Source organism: Aotus nancymaae, unplaced genomic scaffold, assembly GCF_030222135.1.
Source record: "Aotus nancymaae isolate 86718 unplaced genomic scaffold, 86718_ANA_hifiasm-v0.15.2.pri h1tg000062l, whole genome shotgun sequence".
In the NCBI taxonomy this organism is placed as follows: Eukaryota; Metazoa; Chordata; class Mammalia; order Primates; family Aotidae; genus Aotus; species Aotus nancymaae.
In genome coordinates, this window is record NW_026988476.1 from 6,040,782 (window position 1) to 6,062,364 (window position 21,583).

Below are 21,583 nucleotides of genomic sequence, written 5' to 3' on the forward strand. Positions count from 1 at the left end.
GAATAGTTTTATATCTTTATTCTCTGTGCTTGCTTCCACCTATTCATCCCTTCTCCTAACCCCCCTCCCCTATTCCTAGTCTCTGGAACCAGTAATCTTTTTACTGTTGACAAAAGTTTGCCTTTTCCACACATCATATAGTTGAAATCATACAGTGGGTAGCCTTTTCAGATTAGCTTCTTTTACTCAGCAAACACTCATTCAGAGTTTCTGAAAGCTCATTTCTTCTTATTACAGAATAATATTCCATTGTATGGATGTACAACAGTTTGTCCATTCACCTATTGAAGAATATCTTGGACAATTACAAATAAAGCTGCTATAAATATTTATGTGCAGATGTTTGTGTGAACATGTTTTCAACTTATATAGGTAAATACAAAGAGTGCTATGGTGGGATCCTGCAGTAAGAGTACGTTTGGGTTTGAAAGATACTACCTGTCTCCCAGTGTGATAATAACATTTTGTATTTCCACCACCAATGAGAGTTTCTGTTGCTACACTGTCAGCATTTGGTGTTGTCAGTGTTTTGGATTTTAGCCACTTTCAGGTGTGTAGTGGTATTTTGTCTTAATTTGCAATACTCTAGTGACATATGTTGAGCATCTTTTCATATGCTTATTTGCCATCTCTGTATCTTCTTTGGTGAGGTGTTTGTTCACATCTTTTGCCCATTTTTCAGGTTGTTCTCTTTCTGTTGAATATTAAGAGTTCTTTGTATATTTTTAGAACCAGTCCTTTATCAGGTATGTATTTTGCAGATTTTCTCCCAGTCTGTGATTTGTCGTTTCATTCCCTTAACAATGTCTCTCACAAAGTAGAAGTTTTAAATTTAATAAAGCCCAACTTAGCAATTTTTTTCTTTTATGAATTTTATTGTTAGTGTTGTATCATAAAATGCATTGCCACACCCAAGGTATCCTAGATTTTCTCCTATGTTGTCTTCTAGGTTGTCTCCTATGTTGTCTTCTTTTATACTTTTGTACATTACATTTAGGTCTATGATCTGTTTTAGTGAAAGATGTAAAGTCTGTCTAGATTTATTTTTTTTTTTTGGCATGTGGATGTCCAATTGTTACAGCACCGTTTGTTGAAAAGACCACCCTTTCGCCACTGAATTGCCTTTGCTCCTTTGACAAAGATCAGTGGACTCTAGTTGTATGGGTCTGTTTCTGGAATCTATATTTTATTCCATCTATTTGTCTATTCTCTCACCCATACCATACTTTCTTGATTACTATAGCTTTACAGTTAATTCTGAAGTCAGGTTCTGTCCCTTCTTTGAATTCATTCTTTTCCTTCAATATTGTGTTGACTCTTCTGGGTCTTTTGCCTTTCCCCCTACCTTTTTTTTCTGATACAAGATCTTGCTGTATCACCCAGGCTAGAGTGCAGGGGCACAATCGTGGCTCACTGAAGCCTTGACTTCCCGAACTCAAGCAATCCTCCCATCTCAGGCTCCCAAGTAGCTAGGACTACAGCCACATGACACCTAGTCCAACTAGTTTTTGTATTTTTTGTAGAGACGAGTTTTGCCATGTTGCCCATGCTCTGTGCCTTTCTATATAAATTTTAGATTCTGCCTGTCAGTATCCACAAAATAACTTGTTAAGAACACAGTCAACTGAGATTGTATTGAATCTACAGATTAAGTAGGGAAGAAATAACATCTTGCCAATAGTGAGTTTTTCTAACCATGTACATGAACTGTATCTCTCAATTTAATCTTCTTTGATTTCTTTCATCAAAGTTTCATAGTTTTCCTCATATAGATCTTGTAAATATTTTGTTAAATTTATACCTAATTGTTCTGGAGATTTTTGGTGCTAGTGTAAATGATACTGTGCTTTTAGTTTCAAATTCCAGTTGTTCATTGCTGGTATGTAGGAAGCAATTGACTTTTCTATATTAATCTGGTATCCTATAACCTTACTATAATTACTTATTAGTTTCAGGAGGTTGTTACTTTGAAATTTTTCACATAAATAATCATGTCAACTACAAAGATAGTTATATTTATTTCTTCCCAATCTGTATACCTTTTATTTCCTTTTCCTGTCTTACAGGAATAGTGAGGTACCTTTGTCTTGTTGTGGATCTTAGCAGAAAAAAGTCTAGTTTCTCACCATTAAGTTTGATGCTAGAGGTAGGTTGTCCTGTGTTTTTATTTTTTAATAGACTTAATGTGTTTTTATTTTTTAATAGACTTTCTCAACTTTAGGAATTTTCCCCGATTCTTACTTTGCTGAGAATTTTTATCCTAAATGGTGCTGGATTTTCCCAAATGCTTTTTCTACATCAATTTATGTGATCATATGGTTTTTCTTCTTTAGCCTGTTGATGAGATGAATTGCATTAGGGTAATGCAGTACTCCTTGAAAGAATTAGGAAGTATTCCTTCTGCTTCTATTTTTTGAGAGAAATTGTGGAGAATTATTTCTTCCTTAAATATTCAGTAGAATTCACAATGAACCCATCTGGGCCTGGTGCTTTCTAATTTGGAAGGTAGGTAGGTAGATATCTGCACTCCCATGTTGATTCAATTTCATTAATACATATCAGGCTGTTTAGATTATCTAGTTCTTCTTGTATGAGTTTTGGTAGATTGTACCTTTCATGTAATTGGTCTATTTATTTTATTTTACCAAATTAAATTCTGTTATCAGTAAATAAAAGGATCATAAAAACAGACACATAGACCAATGGAACAGAATAGAGAACCCAGAAATAAATCCATGTATCTACAGTGAACTCATTTTCAACAAAAGTGCCAAGAACATACATTAAGGAAAGGACAGTCTCTTCAATAAATGGTGCTGGGATAACTGGATATCCACATGCAGAAGAATGAAACTAGACCCCTATCTTTCTCCATATACAGAAATCAAATCAAAATGGATTAAAGACTTAAATCTAAGATCTCAAACTATGACATTATTGAAAGAAAACTATGGGGAAGCTCTCCAGGACATTAAAGTGGTTCTTAAATAATACTCACAGGCAACCAAAGCAAAAATGGACAAATGAGATGGTATCAAGTTAAAAAGCTTCCACACAGCAAAGTGAAGAGACAGTCCATAGAACAGGAAAAAATATTTGCAAAGTATCCATCTGACAAGGGATTAATAAGGAGAATACATAAGGAGCTCAAATGAATCTACAGAGAAAAATTAATAATCCAATTAAAAATGATCAAAAGGTCTGACAGACATTTCTCAAAAGAAGGCATACAAATGACAAACAGGTATACGAAAAGGTGTTCTACATCACTGATAATCAGAGAAATGCAAATCAAAACTACAATGAGATATCTCACCCCAGTTAAAATGGCTTTTATCCAAAGGACAGGCAATAACAAATGCTGGCCAGCATATGAAGAAAAGGGAACCCTCATATACTGTTGGTAAGAATGTAAGTTAGTATAACCGCTATGGAGAACAGTTTGGAGGTTCTTCAAAAACTAAAAATAGAGCTACCAATCCAGCAATACCATTCCTGGGTATATACCCAAAAGAAAAGGAATCAGTTTATCAAAGAGGTATCTGCACTCCCATGTTTACTGCAACACTATTCACAATAGTCAAGACATGAAAGCAACCTAAGTGTCCATCAACAGATGAATGGATAAAGGATATGTGGTGTATATATACACAATGAAATATTATTCAACCACAAAAAAGAATGAGATCCTGACATATGCAACAACATGAATGGAATTGGAAGTCATTATGGTAGGTGAAATAAGTCAAGCACAGAAAGACAAATATCGTATCCTGTCACTTATTTGTGGGAGCTAAAAATTAAAACAACTGAACTCGTGGAGACAGAGTAGAAGGATAGTTACTAGAGGCTTGGAAGTATAGGGCCAGAAGGGGTAAGTGCGGATGGTTAATGGGTACAAAAAAAAAATATAAAGAATAAATAAGACCCAGTATTTGTTAATACAACAGGATGACTATAGCAAAAAATAACTTAATTGCAAATTTATAAATAAAAGAATTGGATTGTTTGAAACACAAATAAATGTTTGGGGTAATGAATATCCCATTTACACACTGATGTGACTAATGTGCATTGCATCCCTGTATCAAAATATCTCGTGTACCCCCAAAATATATATACCTACTATGTACACACAAAAATTTAAAATAAAACAAATAATAATAATAAAAGGATCACTGGTAATGGTTCTTCTTTCATTTCGGTATTAATACAAAATATTCTACAATTTCTCTTGAAACATCTTTGAGCTGTGCGTTATTTAGAAGTGTGTTGTTTGATCTCCAAGTATTTTAGAGTTTTCCAACTTTTTCTGTTATTAATAGCTAAATCCATTGCAGTCAGAGGGTATAGTTTGCATGATTTCTATTCTTTTTAGTTTGTTAAGGCATGTTTTATGACCCAGAATGTGGTCCTGGTCAATGTTTTGCATGAGTTTGAGAAAAATAAGTGTAATCTGTTGCTGTTGGATTAAGCAATTTACAGATGTCACAATTAGATCCAGTTGACTGATAGTGCTATTCACTTCGTTTATGTTCTCACTGATTTTCTGCATGCTGAATCTGTCAATTACTGATAGAAAGGCATTAAATATCCACCCACAGACAGTAGTGGAGTTTTCTATTTCTCTGGGCAGGTTTATCAGTTTTTGCCTCGTGTATTTTGATACTCTGCTGTTAGTGAATACACATTAAGGATTATTATGTCTTCTTGGAGAATTAATCATCTTTTTTTTTTTTTAATGGAGTCTTCTTGCTCTGTTGCCAAGGCTGGAGTGCAGTGGCATGATCTCAGCTCACTGCAATCTCAGCCTCCCGGGCTCAAGCAATTCTCCTGACTCAGCCTCCCGATTAGCTGGGACTACAGGCACATGCCAACAAGCCTGGTTAATTTTTTATATTTTTAGTAGAGACAGGGTTTCACCTGTTGGCCAGGCTGGTCACAAGTGCCTGACCTCAGGTGATCTGCCCGACCTGGCCTCCCAAAGTGCTGGGATTACAGGCATAAGCCACCTCACCTGGCCAGAATTAATCATCTTTATCTTTATGTAATACCACTCTTTATCCTTGATAATTCTCCTTGCTCTAAAGTCAGCTTTGTCTGAAATTAACATAGTCATGCACTGCATAATGATGTTTTGGTCACCAACAGACTGCATGTATGATGGTAGTCTTTATGGATTATAATACTCTACTTTTACTGTAGATTACATATATATATAATACTCTATTTTTACTATAGAGATTGTAATACTTTATTTTTACCATACCATTTCTATGTTTAGATATGCTTAGATACACAAATATTTACCATTGTATTATAATTGCCTACAATATTCAGTAGTTATATGTTGTACAGGTTTGCAGCCTAGAAGCAATAGGCTACACCATATAGCCTAGGTATGTAGTAGGTTGTGTCACCTAAGTTTGTGTAATACACTCTATGATGTTCGCACAATGAAGAAATTGCCTACTGATGCACCTCAGAATATATCCCCATTTGTTAAATGACACATAACTGTACAACTACTTTTACTTTCTTTTGATTAATGTTAGCATAGTATACCTTTTGTCATCCCTTTTTCTTAAATCTCTCTTATCTATGTATCTTTATATTTTAAGGGGATTTCTTATAGTTAACATATTTTCTATTCAGTGTCCTTCTTTTTTTGTATTCCACTGTTTACTGCCTCCTCTGGTTTTGACTATCATTCTATTTTTCTCCCCTCTTAGCATACGAATTATACTACATTTTAAAAAAACCTTTTTAGTAGTTGCCCCTGAGTCTGCGATATACATTTACAACTAATCCAAGTCTTCTTTTTGAGACAAGGTCTCATTCTGTCACCCAGTGGGGAGTGCAGTGGCATAATCTCAGCCCACTGCAGCATTGACCTCCTAGGCTCAAGCGATCCTCCTTCCTCAGCTTCCTGAGTAGCTGGGACTACAGGTGTGAGCCACCACGCCTGGCTAATTTTTCTATTTTTTGTAGAGACAGTTTCACCATGTTGCCTAGGGTGGTCTTAAACTGCAAGCAATCTACCCACCTTGGTCTCCCAAAGTGCTGTGATTACAGGTATGAACCACTACACGCCACCCAAATCCTCTTTTTAAAATAATGCTGTACCACTTTCTTAAAAGTACTCCCAATTCCTCTCTCTCACCCCTCAAAATACTGCTGCCAATCATTTCACCATCCACAAGCTATAATCACCTAATATTATGTTTTCAATTTGTTGAACAAATCATTAGCTGTTAGATTAGTTAAGAATAAAAAAGATAGGCCAGGTGTGGTGGCTCACGCCTGTAATCCCAGCACTTTGGGAAGCCAAGGCAAGAGGAACACTTGAGCCCAGGAGTTTGATTCCAGCCTGGACAATATAGTGAGATCCCATCTCTACAAATTTTTTATCTAATAGCTCCAGAATATCAAGTTCACTTTGTTGCTGGTAATACGAGTCATCTAATGACTTTTTTAAAAGCCTCTTTCTTCCCAATTTTTTATTAAGAAAATTTTCAAACACAGAAAAAATTAAAAGATGGAGAGGCACAGTGGCTCACACCCATAATCCCAGCATTTTGGGAGGCAGAGGAGGGTGGATCACTTGAGGTCAGGAGTTGAGACCAGCCTGACCAACATGGTGAAACCCTGTCTCTAATAAAATTACAAAAATTAGCCAGGCATGGTGGTGCATGTTGGTAATTCCAGCTACTCGGGAGGCTGAGGCAGGAGAATCACTTGAACCTAGGAGGCAGAGGTTGCAATGAGCCCAGATCATGCCACTGCACTCCAGCCTGGGTAACAAAGTGCATCTTAAAAAAAAAAAGAAAGAAAGGAAGAAAGAAAGAAAAAAGAAAACATTTTATTTTACTTCCTTTTTCTTTTCCAGTGTCGTGTTGGTGGTAAGTAAATATTTTACTTTTATTCATTAATTCTCTAACACATGTAGTTTCTGACCTCTATTACTTTCATTCTTTCTAAATAATTTCTTACAAAGCAAGTATACTGGCAAAAAATTCTCTCCATCTTTATTTCTCCTTCATTTTTAAATTTGTTATATTTATTATTTTTCTTAGACTGGGTCTTGCTCTGTCACCCCGGCTAGAGTGCAGTGGTGCAATCATAGCTCACTGCAGCTTCAAACTCCTGGGCTCAACCATTCCTCTCACCTCATTCTCCTGAGAAGTTATGACTACAGGCACGCCCCACTGCACCCAGAACATTTTAATAAATTTTAGAGGCAGGGTCTGACTATGTTGCTTAGGCTGGCTTCAAACTCCTGGCCTCAAGCAATCCTCCCACCACCTCAGTTTCTCAAAGTGCTAAGAATACAGGCTTGAGCCAATGCACCTATTCTCTCCTTCACTTCTGAAGGACAAATAAGCTGGATCTAAAACTCTAGGTTGGTGAATTTTCTTCTCTCACTACTTTAACAAGTGACGTCTAGTAAGGTGAAAAGTAGAGAGCAAAGCAGAAAGGAATAAAACAAGATTGGAAAAGTGGGCAGAGGCCTAATCATGCAGGGCCTTATAAAACCATGTAAGATTTTCAATTTTATCCCAAGAGCAATAAAAGACCACAGAAAAATATAAGCAAAGTTACATCAGTTTGAAATTATTCTTAATATCACTATGACAGGAAGTTAGAAAATGGATCTGAAGGCTGTGAAAAACTGATGCAGGAAGTTAGGAAACTCTTGCAGCAATGTAGACATAATGGTTTACTAGACCCAGATAGCAGCAGTGGAAATGTAACGTGAAGAAAAGTGAGAGATGCTTAGCTCAAGATATAATCATCAGGATATGATCATTCAATCAAGAGTTTGGGGATTTAGAAGAGAGATAAGAACTGAAGCTAACTTCCAATTTTCTGGCTTGGGCAACTTGGTTATTCTCTAGCCCCACTGTTCATCCTTCACCCATGGTCTTGACTTTATATTAATAAAGACACCCACTTCCGATTCCAATTAGTTTCTTCCTAAATTCACAGTATTCAACATTTCCAAATTAATCTCTTAAACAGTTTTATCAGGTTACTCCCCTTCTCAATGACAAGGCCAAATCTAAAGTTCTTCATGTTTACAGGATTATTCAGATCTTTTTCATCTTTTACATACAATAAGCAAAAGCAAAAAGTGAGAAATTATACCAGAAAAACCCATTAAAATAAATTAGATTGGTCCCAATACTAAAATAATACTATACCATACGGATTATGAATTTGTCAGTCTCAGAAGGTCATGAACTTTTTGAGAATAGGAAGTAAACTGCACTTCAGACTAAAAATTATTTTGACAATAAGTATGTAAAATTGATGTGAGCAGGACAGGAGCAGTAGCTCACACCTGTAATGCCAGCACTTTGGGAAGCAGGGGTAAGTGGATTGCTTGAGGCCAGGAGTTCGAGACAAGCCTGGCCAACATGGTGAAACCCCATCTCTACTAAAATTTTAAAAAATTGCCAGGTATGGTGGCAGGCTCCTGTAATCACAGCTACTCAGGAAGCTGAGGCAGGAAAATTGCTTGAACCTAGGAGGCAGAGGTTGCAGTGAGCCGAGATCATGCCACTGCACTCCAGCCTGGGTGGCAGAGCAAGACTCCATCTCAAAAAAAAAAAAAAAAAAAAAAAATTGATGAGACCAGCCACTCTTCAAGTCTCTTGGATATATACATGTGAATGGGATTTCTGGGTCACATAAATTAACTTTAAAGGAACTGATTTCCAGAGTGCTTTCCGAAGTGGCTGTAGCATTTTACATTCCCACTAGTAATATATAAGGATTCTAATTTCTCCACATCCTCATCAACACTTATTATTCATATTTTGATAAATAATAGCCAGCTTAGTGGGTGGGTGTAAAGTGGTATCTTATTGTGATTTTCATTTGCATTTCTCTGATAGCCAGTGTTTTGAGCATGTGCTTGTCGGCCATTTGTGTATCTTCTTTAGAGAAATGTTCATTCAAACACTTTGTCCATTTGTAATTGGGCTATCTTTACTTTGTATTTGTAAAGTCTAAAGTTAATGCAATAACACCAGCTCTCTACCTCACCCTGAACAAGATAAGGATTTGAGAGTATTTCTACTCTCACTAAACTCTTCCTATACATTATGAAAGACCAGTATTTAAATTCTACCCTTCATTTTAATTCCAAAATTACTGTATTGAAATACTATTTATTTAGATTTGCCTATATATTTATGACTTTCTTTGATCATTTATCCTTCTTGCATCTCAGACTTAAATTCTGGGGTAATTTTTTTTGCTGACATATTCTTTTAGAAGTTATTTCATGAAGGTCAATTCATAGTAAATTACTTTAAGTTTTTGTCTTTGTTTTACCTTCAATTTTCAAAGTTTGGTCAGTATACAATTCTATAATGATAGTTATTTTTGCTTAGCACTTTGAAGATATTACCCTGATGTTCTGTCTTCCATTATTGGTGCTGAGAACACTATTTTCAGCATAACTGTTTTCTCTTGCAGATTATGTATTTTTTCTCTTTGCAGGTTGTATGTTCTTTTCTTTATCTTTCCATTCTGCTATGTCACTGCAGTGTGTTTAAGTATGGGTTTCTACTTACTTATTTGTTATATTATGTGCTTCTGTTTCTATAGACTCATAGCTTTCATCAGCTCTCTGTTTTTCTTGAAATGCTACCTCTTCTTCATTCCTTCCTTCTGGTATTCCAAATAGACACATCAGATCCTCTCATCCTGGTCTACCAATTTCTTACCCTCTCCTTCATATTTCCCATCTCAATGTCCTGGTAATTTCCTCAAATTTCTAATCCAAGTCACTGATTCTCTCTTTATTTATATCTTATGTGTTGCTTAATCTTACTTTTTTTTTCCAGCAATTATATTTTTAATTCTCAAAGTTCTATATGGTTTTTTTAAATCATTTTAATGAGTTGATCATTTTCTTCTTTAAACATTTCAAACATGGTTATTTATTGGTTATTTTATTCCAATAGTAGGGTTTAACATCTTAAGGAATCTAAATCTCTCTTTTTGCCAACTCATTTACATAATTCATTTCCATGTTTATTGAATAATCTTTGTGAACTCATATTTGGTTGATTTTAATCTGTGGAATTTCTGGAGGCCTAATGGAGAGTGTATTACTCCAGAGGTAATTTGTGTTTGCTTGTACCAACTGCCAGGAAGCATTACTGACCTGAAATAAACTTGTATCCTTGTCAAGATCAAGAATTTAACATGGAAATCATCAATTCAGTCCTCCAACCTTGAAGCCTGTTCAGGTCTTAGTCTGGATCCCAGAAGTGATTATCAGCAATTTGCTTCAAAATTATTCCACTTTTCCAGTGTGCTTACTGCTCATCATTCCATTTTCTGCTCATAGTTTTGTTTATTTTGGTCAAAGAAGTGAGTAAGGAGAGTCTTAGAGGTTACTCTGTTTGCAAACCAGTGGTGCAACGAGATGCTAACAAGAATATTCAATAGCTCCAGAATATAAAGTTCACTATGTTGTTGGCAATACAAGTCATCTAATGGTTTTTTAAAAAGCCTCTTTCTTCTCAATTTTTTATTAAGAAAATTTTCAAACAAAGAAAAAATTAAAAGATGGTGAGGCGCAGGTGGCTCACATCTGTAATCCCAGAACTTTGGGAGGCAGAGGAGGGCACTTAAGGTGAGGAGTTCATGACTAGCCTTGCCAACATGGTGAAACCCCGTCTCTACTAAAAATACAAAAATTAGCCAGGCATGGTGGTGCACATCTGTAGTCCCATCTACTCTACTGGGGAGGCTGAGGCAAGAGAATCACTTGAACCCAGGAGGCAGGGGTTGCAGTGAACCAAGATCACGCTATTGCACTTCAGCCTAGGCGACAATGTGAGACTCCGTCTCAAAAAAAAAGAAAAAGAAAAAAGACTATTGCAATGTAAACAGGTATACCTCCACCTAGATTCAACTGTGTATGTAATATTTTGCCATATTTGCTTTATTTTTTTTGTGCACATTTTTGCTGAAGTATTTGACAGTAAGTTGCAGATACCATGAGTCTTCATCCCTAAATATTTCAGGATTCATCTACAGGTAAGATCATCCTATATACCAACACCATTATTATACCAAAGAAAATTAACAAAAATTCCATAATATCATCTGATATTTAGTCCATATTCAAAGTTACCAAGTTATCCCCAAAATAATTTTTATAACGTTTTTCAAACCAGGATTCCATCAGAGTTCATATATTGTATTTGGTTATTGTCTCTTGAACCTAAAACAGAGCCCACCTCAACTTTTAAAAATGATACCGTGTTTTTGAAGAGTCGAGGCCAACTGCCTCATAAAATGCAGTACATTCTAAGTTTTATTTAATTATTTTCTCTCGGAGTCATTTAATTTGTTCTTCCATCTAGGACATATACTATACACTAGAAGTTAGGTATACAGGCTTGATTCCAGGTTCCTCCATTGTAAAGGTATATTTATCTATTGCAAATATAAATAATCTGTAAGATAATCCTTCACAACAAGTGAATATCCTCTTCCCAAGCAATCCTTTACTTAATATTTTTGGTATCTACTGATGATCCTTACTTAAATCTATTAAGGTTACAAAGGTTCCTCTCTTTAGAGAGCAAATTAATTTCAAATTCCAAAGATTTAACCTATAGATATACTTGCATATATAAACAAAGTATAGAAGAATACATAAGTATATTCTTTACTAAATTTTCTTTTTTGAGACAGAGCTTCACTCTTGTTGCCCAGGCTAGCATGCAACGGGCGCGATCTTGGCTCACTACAACCTCTGCCTCCTGGGTTCAAGCGATTCTCCTGCCTGAGCCTCCCAAGTAGCTGGGATTATAGGTGCGCATCACCATGCCCAGCTAACTTTTTGTGTTTAGTAGAAATGGGGTTCACCACATTAGCCAGGTTAGTCTCGAACTCCTGACCTCTGGTGATCTGTCAACCTTGGCCTCGCAAAGTGCTGGGATTACAGGGGCAAGCCACCATGCCCGGCCTATTCTATACTATTTTTTCTTTTCTTTTTTTTTTTTTTTTTGAGACAGAGTCTCACTCTGTTGACAGGCATTAGGCTGCGGTGCAGTGGCCGATCTTGGCTCACTGCAACCTCTGCCTCCTGGGTTCAAGTAATTCTCCTGCCTCAGCCTCCCGAGTAGCTGTGACTACAGGTGCACACCATGATGCCCAGCTAATTTTTTTGTATTTTAGCAGAGATGAGGTTTCACTATGTTGGCTAAGATGGTCTTGATCTCTTGACCTCGTGATCCGCCTGCCTTGGCCTCCCAAAGTGCTGGGATTACAGGCATGAGCCACCATGCCCAGCTTCTATACCATTTTTAATAGCACAAAATTATAAAATGTATATTTATCTTCAGGACATAGATTAAATTATAGTACGTCCATGTAGTTATGATGCCGGAAGTTCAACCATTTTTTTGTTTTTGAGACAGAGTCTTGCTCTGCCCAGTGCAGTGGTACAATCTTGGCTCACTGCAACCTCTACCTCCTGGTTCAAGTGATTCTCTGAGTAGCTGGGACTAAGGACTACAGGTGTGCACCACCATGGTCAGCTAATTTTTGTATTTTTAGTAGAGATGGGGTTTTATCATGCTGTCCAGGCTGGTCTCGAACTCCTGGCCTCAAGTGATCCTCCTGCCTCAGCCTCCCAAAGTGATGAGATTACAGGTGTGAGCCACCATGCCTGGCCAACATTTTTTTGATCATAATAATCCTTAAGATATATTATTATAGCTTGACTTCATCATCTAACACTCTCTTCTTTCCTTACTTTCCCTCAAATACGCAAAAGCCCTAGAGCACATTCCTAGCTCTGAGACTTTTACTTTTCCTTCTGTCTGGAATGCATGTTCCCCATTCAGGTCTTTGTTCTTTTAGGATAGGATAAGCTTTTCCTGACTTTCCTATCTAAAACAGTCCTATGTCTTTAGTGCCAACACTTTCTATTCCTTTATCCTGACTGACTTTTCTTTGTAATTTTACTACCTCCTGACATGTTTATTGGTTTATCTGATTATTATATGTCTTCCCCAAAACTGGAATTGTCAGCTCCAGTGGAATTTACTTGCTTTGTTCACAACTATATGTAAGGCCGGTTGCCTCGCTGGGAGCTCGGACACGCCCACCCCCCACCCCCGCCCGCCTAGAAACCACGTCACCACTCCACATCCACTTTTGCACTCAGCACGCAAATCTGCACTCAACACTAGCCTCTGCACTCAGAACCTAGCCGACCGTTGAAAAACCCTGCCAAAATTTAAAAGAAGCCCCGCCAAAACCTGCCCAATAGCATTTTGCCCCGTCCAGGTCCCACTCCCCCTGGGCGGCCCGCTCACTGGAAATCCCACCTACCTGCCAAAAGCAGCTTGCCCTCGTCCACGTCCTGCTTCCCCACAACCAATCAGAACGCTTCCACTCCCTATAAAACTCCACTCCCAAGAGGAGTCAAGCGCAACTTCTCCGGCCCCTCCTGTCGGATCGCAGAACCTCGCCCAGGAGCTGATTAAATTTCTTCATTCCAATAACTGGCCTCAGTTGCCTCATTCGAACCTCGCTTGCTTCATTTAAACCTTACACTATATCCATAATGCTTAGAACAGCAATTCCATACTGGGTACTTAAAATTTTTTTTCATTCACATGTGTAAATCCATGATTCAGAAGATTGTATACATTATGCTATATACCTGTATAGACATAACATATCTCTAGAATGCTCAAGAAACTGGTAACAGTGGTTGCCTCTTGTGAGGTGAAATGGGAGGGTGGGGAATAGTAATGAAGGAGACTTACTACAATGTATACACTTAATCACAGTCTAAATTTTTAACCATGTACATTTATAAAGAACATAAAGGCTGGGCAAAGAGGCTCAAGCCTGTAATCCCAGCACTTTGGAAGGCCAAGGTGGGTGGATCACCTGAGGTCAGGAGTTTGAGACCAGCCTGGCCAACATGGTAAAACTCTGTCCCCACTAAAAATACAAAAATTAGCCAGGTGTGATGGCACGTGGCTGTAGTCCCAGCTACTTGGGAGGTTGAGGCAGGAGAATTGCTTGAACCCAGAGGCAGAGGTTGCAGTGAGCTGAGATCACGTCCGCCTGGGCAACAGAACGAGAGTCCATCTAAAAAAAAAAAACAAACTAAAACAAACAAACAAACAAAAACACAAAAAACTGATGGGTTTTGTGTTTTTTGTTTTTTTTTTAAACAGGGTCTTACTTTTTCATACAGGCTGGAGTGCAATGGTGTGATCTCAGCTCACTGCAGCCTCAACCTCCTAGGCTCAAGACATTCTCCCACCTCAGTCCCCCAAGCAGCTGGCACTACAGGCATGCACTACCACACCCAGATAACTTTTTTGTATATTTTGGTAGAGACGGAATTTTGCCATGTTGCCCAGGCAGGAAAAATTAACATTAAACCCAACACTTTAGGAGGCTGTGGCGGGTGGATCACTTGAGGTCAGGAGTTCAAGACCAGCTCGGCCAACATGGTGAAATCCCATCGCTACTAAAAATACAAAATTAGCTGGGTGTGGTGGCATGTGCCTGTAATCCCAGCTACTGGAGGCTGAGGCAGGAGAATCACTTGAACCTGAGAGGCAGAGGTTGCAGTGAGCCAAGACTGCACCTCTGCACTTTAGCTTGGGTGGCAGAGTGAGACTCTATCTCAGACAAAAAAAAATTAATGTAAAAAATTAAAAAAATACATATGCCCAAAGAACAACCCAATTTAATCTGCTGTTCCTTTTTGTATTTATAACTTTATGCAGGCACCTTTAAGAAATTTTTAATGCTTTAACTTTGTTTGATAGGCTTGTTCAGTTCAGACAAGACTGTTTTGACATTAGTACAACTAGAAAGTAATCACCATGAGCTATGAAGTCAACATGAATATTTTACTCATTACATGCTATGTAAGACTACAAAGGTATATGCCAACATGTTAACAATGATTACTTTTCAACATACAGCTAATGGGTCTTTAGGCTTCCCTAAATGTTACTTTCCACACTAAGCATAAATTGCTATAATCAGGAAAAAAAAATATGCCCTTTTAAAAAAAGATTGGATTTAAATAAAATAAAAATTTATATTTAAAAGAACATTTTTTTCTTAATACACAAATATTTTCTATAAATGTGACATTAATACAAAATGAAGAAAGACATTTCAAATATAATCATTTTCCTTAAGATTCCAAAAGTAATTTTATAGCAAAATTCCCATTATATTCATTTTAATACTACAACACCTTCTTTCCTTACATCTTGTCTTATTCTTCTAGCATCAGTGTAATTCTATGCTTATTTTAGAAGCATAAGACAATTCTCAATATGTGATCTTTCTATAGGATTTTATATTAACCATGTGTTTTAATTCTTTTAAAATCTTTAATCTCTAATTTTCTTTCTAGTTGTTTCTTCCTTTCAAACCATAATTCGTAACACTTTAAAACTATCAAAGCATAATTCTTAACATTTTAGAACCTATCTTTTTATAGAAGATATATCTTTACAATAATGGCTTTAAATTTCTTTAAAATTAATAGTGTTTTTCACTGATTACCATTAAATACAGATACATTCCCATGGAAAATTCTCTTTTCATAGAAGCATAGATTGTAAACCCTGGAACAACATCAGGCAATTTTGTTTCAGGAATGAGCAGTATTATCATTCTCACTACACTGATAAAGTACTTAAGAAGCCTAGAAAAGGCTGGGTGCCATGGCTCACATCTGTAATCTTAGTACTTTGAGAGGCCAAGGTGGGAGGACTGCTTAAGGCCAGAAGTTGAAGACAAGCATGGGTAACATAGCAAGACCCTGTCTCTACAAAAAAATAAAGTTACCCTGGCATAGTGACATGTGCCTATAGTCGTAGCTACTCAAGAGGATCACTTTGAGCCCAGGAGTCCAGGGCCTCAGTGAGCTATGAATCAACACAGGCAAAAGAGTGAGATCTCTCTTTTAAAAAAAGCCTAGAAACGTTTGGTAGATTGTCCAGGTTACCTAGCTATTCAGTGATCAAAGAGAGTAAGAAAAGAAATTAGAAAAAAGCTCTTCTTGTTTCTCATTGCAGTACTCGTCCTACTATAATTCACCCAAGTTTATAAACCTCTGAGAAAAAGGAATGAGATGGTAGCTAATTCCACAGTATACTGTGCGATTTTAAGCCCAGAAATTGTTCCCAACATTGTTCCTTTGTTGCTATTTCCCAGATTATAGAACTTTCTTCCATTTTTGTCAAAAGCAGCAAAGAACTCAGTAATAGACTCCACGTTGGCATCAGCTGTCTGTCAGTAGAGAAAATGAGATTCTTGTTGGAAATTTGTGAAACTAATCAACTATATAATTGTAGCACTGAAAATGAGCTATCCTAATTTTCCATATTTGTGAGTAAATTCCTTTAATAGAAACTATATCAGTTAATGCTTGAATTCTGTAAAGTGCATCACAGTTCTACTTCTTCAATTCTGTAAAATAACATTTTAAAAGTAGGACTCTCTACAGTAAAATAAACCACATAAAAATAACGTCTAATAAATCTTAATTGCATAAAGGGACAACATAGCATATCACTAGACTCTGAGTACTTCTAGAAAAAAGGCTTTGCTAAAGAAGTTTTTCATTTCACAACAATAATCAACTAGTAAGAAAACGACATATTGATATAAATTGTTATTAAGGACTATAAATGTAGTGCCCTGTACCATTCTCATGATTTTAAAGAGTACATACCAACAGTTTTTTGCCGTACTATACTCCTCGCCTTTTCGGTTCCTGGAGAACCAGTGGTTGTTGCACTCCTCTGTCTCATTGGGGCTTGGCCGGGCTGATCACGACTCCATCCTCTAGAAAATGACTTGTCAACTGAAACTTTCTGAAATTCATGTCCAACTCCTAAAAATGTAGATTTTCAATCTCAATATACTGTTATTTGATCAATAATATCTTCAAGTTATGTGTGCTACCTTGCCTCAAATTCTTATGTTTGCTCACTAATAAATTATAAAGAAATAAGATAAAATGCTGTGTACTGTAAGGCTTTTAAGAGCTTCACTTTATGTATAAATCATATTCCAAAACTGATACAGAATTTTTAAATTATACCATTAGCAATAAACTGCTAAAAATTATCTGCCACCCACTTGCTTTGGAATACAAATGAAACATATAGACAAGAAAAAAAGACAGAAAATGAGCTAAACAAAACCCATCCTGTGGTGATGGTTAAACCTAAATCTCTAACCTGCCAATAATAGCCACTTGAGAAATATAGTCCAGGAAAAAGTAGTTTGAGCACATAATACCCTGGACAAAAGGTTAAGTATGATACGTGACTTAAATATAATCTCTAGCTAGCAACTAATTTTTAAGAATGCAAAATAGTCTGAGTGTAGTAGCTCACGCCTGTAATCCCGGCACTTTGGGAGGTGGTGGTGGGCAGATTGTTTGAGCCCAGGAGTTCAAGACTAGCCTGGGCAATATGGTAAAACCATGTCTCTACAAGAAATACAAACAAAAAAATTTCGCTGAGCATGGCGACATATGCCTGTAGTCCCAGCTACTTGGGAAGTTGAGGTTGGGGGATGCCTTGAACATGGAAGGTAGTTGTTGCAGCGAGCCGTGATTACACTACTATACTCTAGCCTAAGCAACAGAGTGTGGCCCTGTCTCAAAAAAAAAAAAAAAAAAGCAAAATACTAACAAACTGAGGATTTTAAAAACATATATTAATGAGATAATCATTACACTACTGCCCCACTCCCTTTTAACATTAGACAGATACATATTTCATGTCTAGAGAATGTTTGCTTTTAGTTAAAACTAAGTGTTTTCAAAAACAATTTTAAAAATAATTATTATATATATTTTAAATAGAATAACATGAAACCACCTTCTCAGTTCTAACAAAAAACTGCTTACGATAAAAAGAACTGGCTTTTTATACATTTTCATTTTGTTTAATTCTTAAAACTAAAATAGTTAAGATTCTAAATTACTTATTTCACCCTCACCCCTCTCCCTGGAATGGTTTTCTCTGACTCAATTATTTAAACAAATTTACATAGAGCATCTCTATGAACAATTCTTACCTTTCCCTTTGTGCTTTTTTTGTTTCTGTTCACTCAGTTTATCCAATGGTAAATCACTGAGATCCAAGCTATATAAATTCCTAGCTAAAACTTTAGTTAATGTCTCCATAGTCAGTGACCACTCAGTGGCCAACTCTTCCCAATAGGTCAATGATGACAATACTGACAGTAAGTCATCCCAGAGTTCTCGGGAGATGTACACATTTAGGTTTGCTTTGATCCAGGCAACTATAAGGGTCTATAAAGGCAAATATCAGAAATAACAATAAAATGTGTTTAGTTTGTGACTTCAAAATCAGATACTTAATTCTTAAAAAATTACTTAAAACAAGCAAAATTCAGAATTGCATGCTTTTTTAAATAAATACTTGTAAAAGTAATCCATGCAATCATTAGAATCTATATAAATTTCATTTCAACAACTGCCAACTCCCAACACCCAGCAATCTAAACTAAAAAGAAATCTCCCTAAATTTATAGCTGTCTCTCATGCTGCATTACATTAATGTTAAATAAATGCTGTTTGAAAAATAATCTCCATGCTTTTAAGTGTTGAAAATGTTGAGTTACTGAACTATAAAGCCAAAACCTACATTCCCAAATTAAGGATGGAAATGACTACTACAACTCGAAAATGTTTTTGAATAATATAAGGAAACAACATGGCTGGGTGTGGCGACTCACGCCTGTAATCCCAGCACTTTGGGAGCCCAAGGTGGTCGGATCATGAGGTCACGAGTTCAAGCCTAGCCTGGCCAACATGGTGAAACCCTGTCTCTATTAAAAATACAAAAATTAGTTGGACATGGGGGTGCGTGCCTGTAATCCCAGCTACTCGGAAGGCTGAGGCATAAGAATTGCTTGAACCAGGACCCAGGAGGTGGAGGTTGCAGTGAGCCGAGATGACGCCACTGCACTCCAGCCTGGGCTACAGAGCGAGACTTTGTCTCCAAAAAAAAAAAAACCAAAATACTAGAGACATATTTCACTTAATAAAATGTATTTCTGAAAATTTGTATGTAAACTAAAGGTTGAAATTAAATTTCATTTTAAAGACAACAGACAAAAGCATTATGTAATAAATCAGATCACAGGATTAAAAAATTCATAAAAGGGTAGAGACTGATTAGCCAGTATCCCCTGAGATTTTGTGGATTTCTACTAAAGATATGTCCTCTGATTGAAAAAACAATCATAAAATAAAAAGATTCTCAAAGCTTAATTCTACGACATTTAGAAAGGAATTCACACAAGTTTATACTTGAAATGTAAAGATGAAAATGAACAGAGTTGAGATACAGAATTGTAGTAACTAGTGACCTCCCAATCTATCTTTAATTTAATACTGACACTACAAAAAAAAGTTGTTTCATATAGCAAGATGAAATTTTATCTTCCTGTAGCTCCCACCATTGGGTTAGCTCTAACAATGGGGAAACTTGAATGAAAAAAACAAAAAAAGGCTAATGAGGTTAAGAGTTCAGATAATACATGTAGCTGGTTTTAAAGCACTGTTCAATACCAGCATATAATTTTAGGTAAATGGCTAAGATATGAAAAAAACTCCTATCAATTTAAATGGTTATACTGATGGCCAAGAATTAGATCTGAGACAGCTTTCACCTTTGACATTAAGAATCATGTATTTGTATTTCATGTATCATCTTAAAAAATATTTTGTTTTCTATTTTTCAAAGAATTCATAATACATTTAAAGTCAGCACTCTATCCTCAGATTAAGAAAACACAATATGGAATTCCTGTGTAATCAAACTACCACCAGTTGAGAAGAGAGGATAATAAAGTCTTATTTAAAAAAAAAGCACGTTAAGAATCAATCTTGATTATTTACTACTTTTTCATTATTACAGAACAACATAAAAAGACAGTTTTTCCTAGTAGTCCCAGAGATATGGAAACTCATAAAGCAGTCAGGCCATTACCCTTAAAACACCACCAGCTTTTTGCAACCACGCAAGCAAAATAAATATCATTAGCCTATTATAACACTTTGTTCACAGACCTGATATTACCTCCACTCTTATACTAGGCTGTATGTATGGCAAATAGCTCACTTAGATGAGCAACTTTTAAGTTAGCTCTATAAAAGATCCCTTAGTAAATAAGAAATAATCTCTGATTTAAAACATTAATTTTCCCAGTAACAAGTTCAGGGTTCAAAGAATCTTAAAAAACAAACAAAAAACTTATCTATCCAGCTATTCATGTATTTATTTATTTTTATTGCCTGGAAAAGTGGTCCTGCAAGTCGACCTGCCAAGGTCATATTTTTTTTCCCTTGGAACTGTAGGAAAGCTTGTGATGGCATCTTCAATACAGACTCCGTGACTCTGAGCAACACAAGCAGCATCTGTTCCCTTAAAATAAAAAGATTGATTAATGTTTCCTTCTTGCATATGTTTGCATTTGATTAACAGTTAACTTTCAAATATATACTTTTTATAAAAAGTCAAATATCAAACATCTTAGAAAGACAACTTCAAATTTTTAGAGTTCCTTAAATATTAAAAATTAAAATTCCATTTTATAGATCTACATCAATCATTTAAAATCATTTATCAGCCACAATATCCTCTCAGCAAATAAAAACCTATTCAAAAGCTGAGGAATTGGAAGTGATAATATGGAGAATGCTCCCGTCTCTCCAACCACAAATTAAGGAGCCATCTTAAGAAGCTGTGTGAAGAACACTCATCTACCCAATACAGTTCTAATCAGATGGAATACGATTGAATCCATCTTTATAATATGGAGAATAACCATATAAAAAAATCAATCAAATCCATCTTTATAATACGGAGAATATATATTCAGAATCGTATCAAGCTCAATTTAAAAAATTACATGATATCTTAATTAAGAGATCACAAAGAAGGCTGGGCAACATAGCAAGACCTGTCTCTTCAAAAAAAAATTAGCTGGGTGTGGTGGCACGTGCCTATAGTCTCAGCTATTCAGAAGGCGGAGGTGGGGGGATCACTTGAGCCTAGGAGTTTTGAGTCTGCAGTGAGCTATAATCGCACCACTGGACTCTAGCCTGGGCATCAGAATAAGACTCTGATTAAAAAAAAAAAAAGTTTGATAATTAACCAAGGGTCATTACTCTATTCTCTTTCCATTCTTTTCATTATGCCATTTTTTAATCTTTAAATTTTTTGCCTGTACTGCAAGTTAAGCCAATTCCATGATTATCCCTACTTTGCATCTTTCTCTTATATGCTTATTATTAAAACCATAAAGCTACCTTAGTTGAACTGGTATTTCAAAACTTGATTCAACCACATATGAAAAAGAGGCTAAAAAGGGACTTTCAATTGGGTGTACAGCTATCAGCCTAATCCCCTATCACAGCCTCCTCTTCTCTGGTTATTTTGCAGGTCCATTCCAGGCATAGTGATATGTGTAACAGTCACTGTGAGAAATGTGGCAGGGGCAGCAACAT

General features: G+C 36.3%; 1 protein-coding gene across 8 annotated transcripts in view; it reads right to left on the reverse strand.

Annotated features, from left to right (window-relative positions):
• Positions 1-21,583, reverse strand: part of RALGAPA1 (Ral GTPase activating protein catalytic subunit alpha 1) — a 297,306-nt gene that overhangs the window by 165,939 nt on the left and 109,784 nt on the right. For all 8 annotated transcript variants that reach the window (XM_012469045.3, XM_012469051.3, XM_021674917.2 and 5 more), the window contains exons 14-16: positions 20,369-20,498; positions 18,121-18,358; positions 16,763-16,924 (exon numbers count right to left, since the gene is read on the reverse strand). In XM_012469045.3, the coding sequence (XP_012324468.2) occupies positions 16,763-16,924; positions 18,121-18,358; positions 20,369-20,498 (530 nt within the window). The remainder of the gene's footprint in view (positions 1-16,762; positions 16,925-18,120; positions 18,359-20,368; positions 20,499-21,583) is intronic.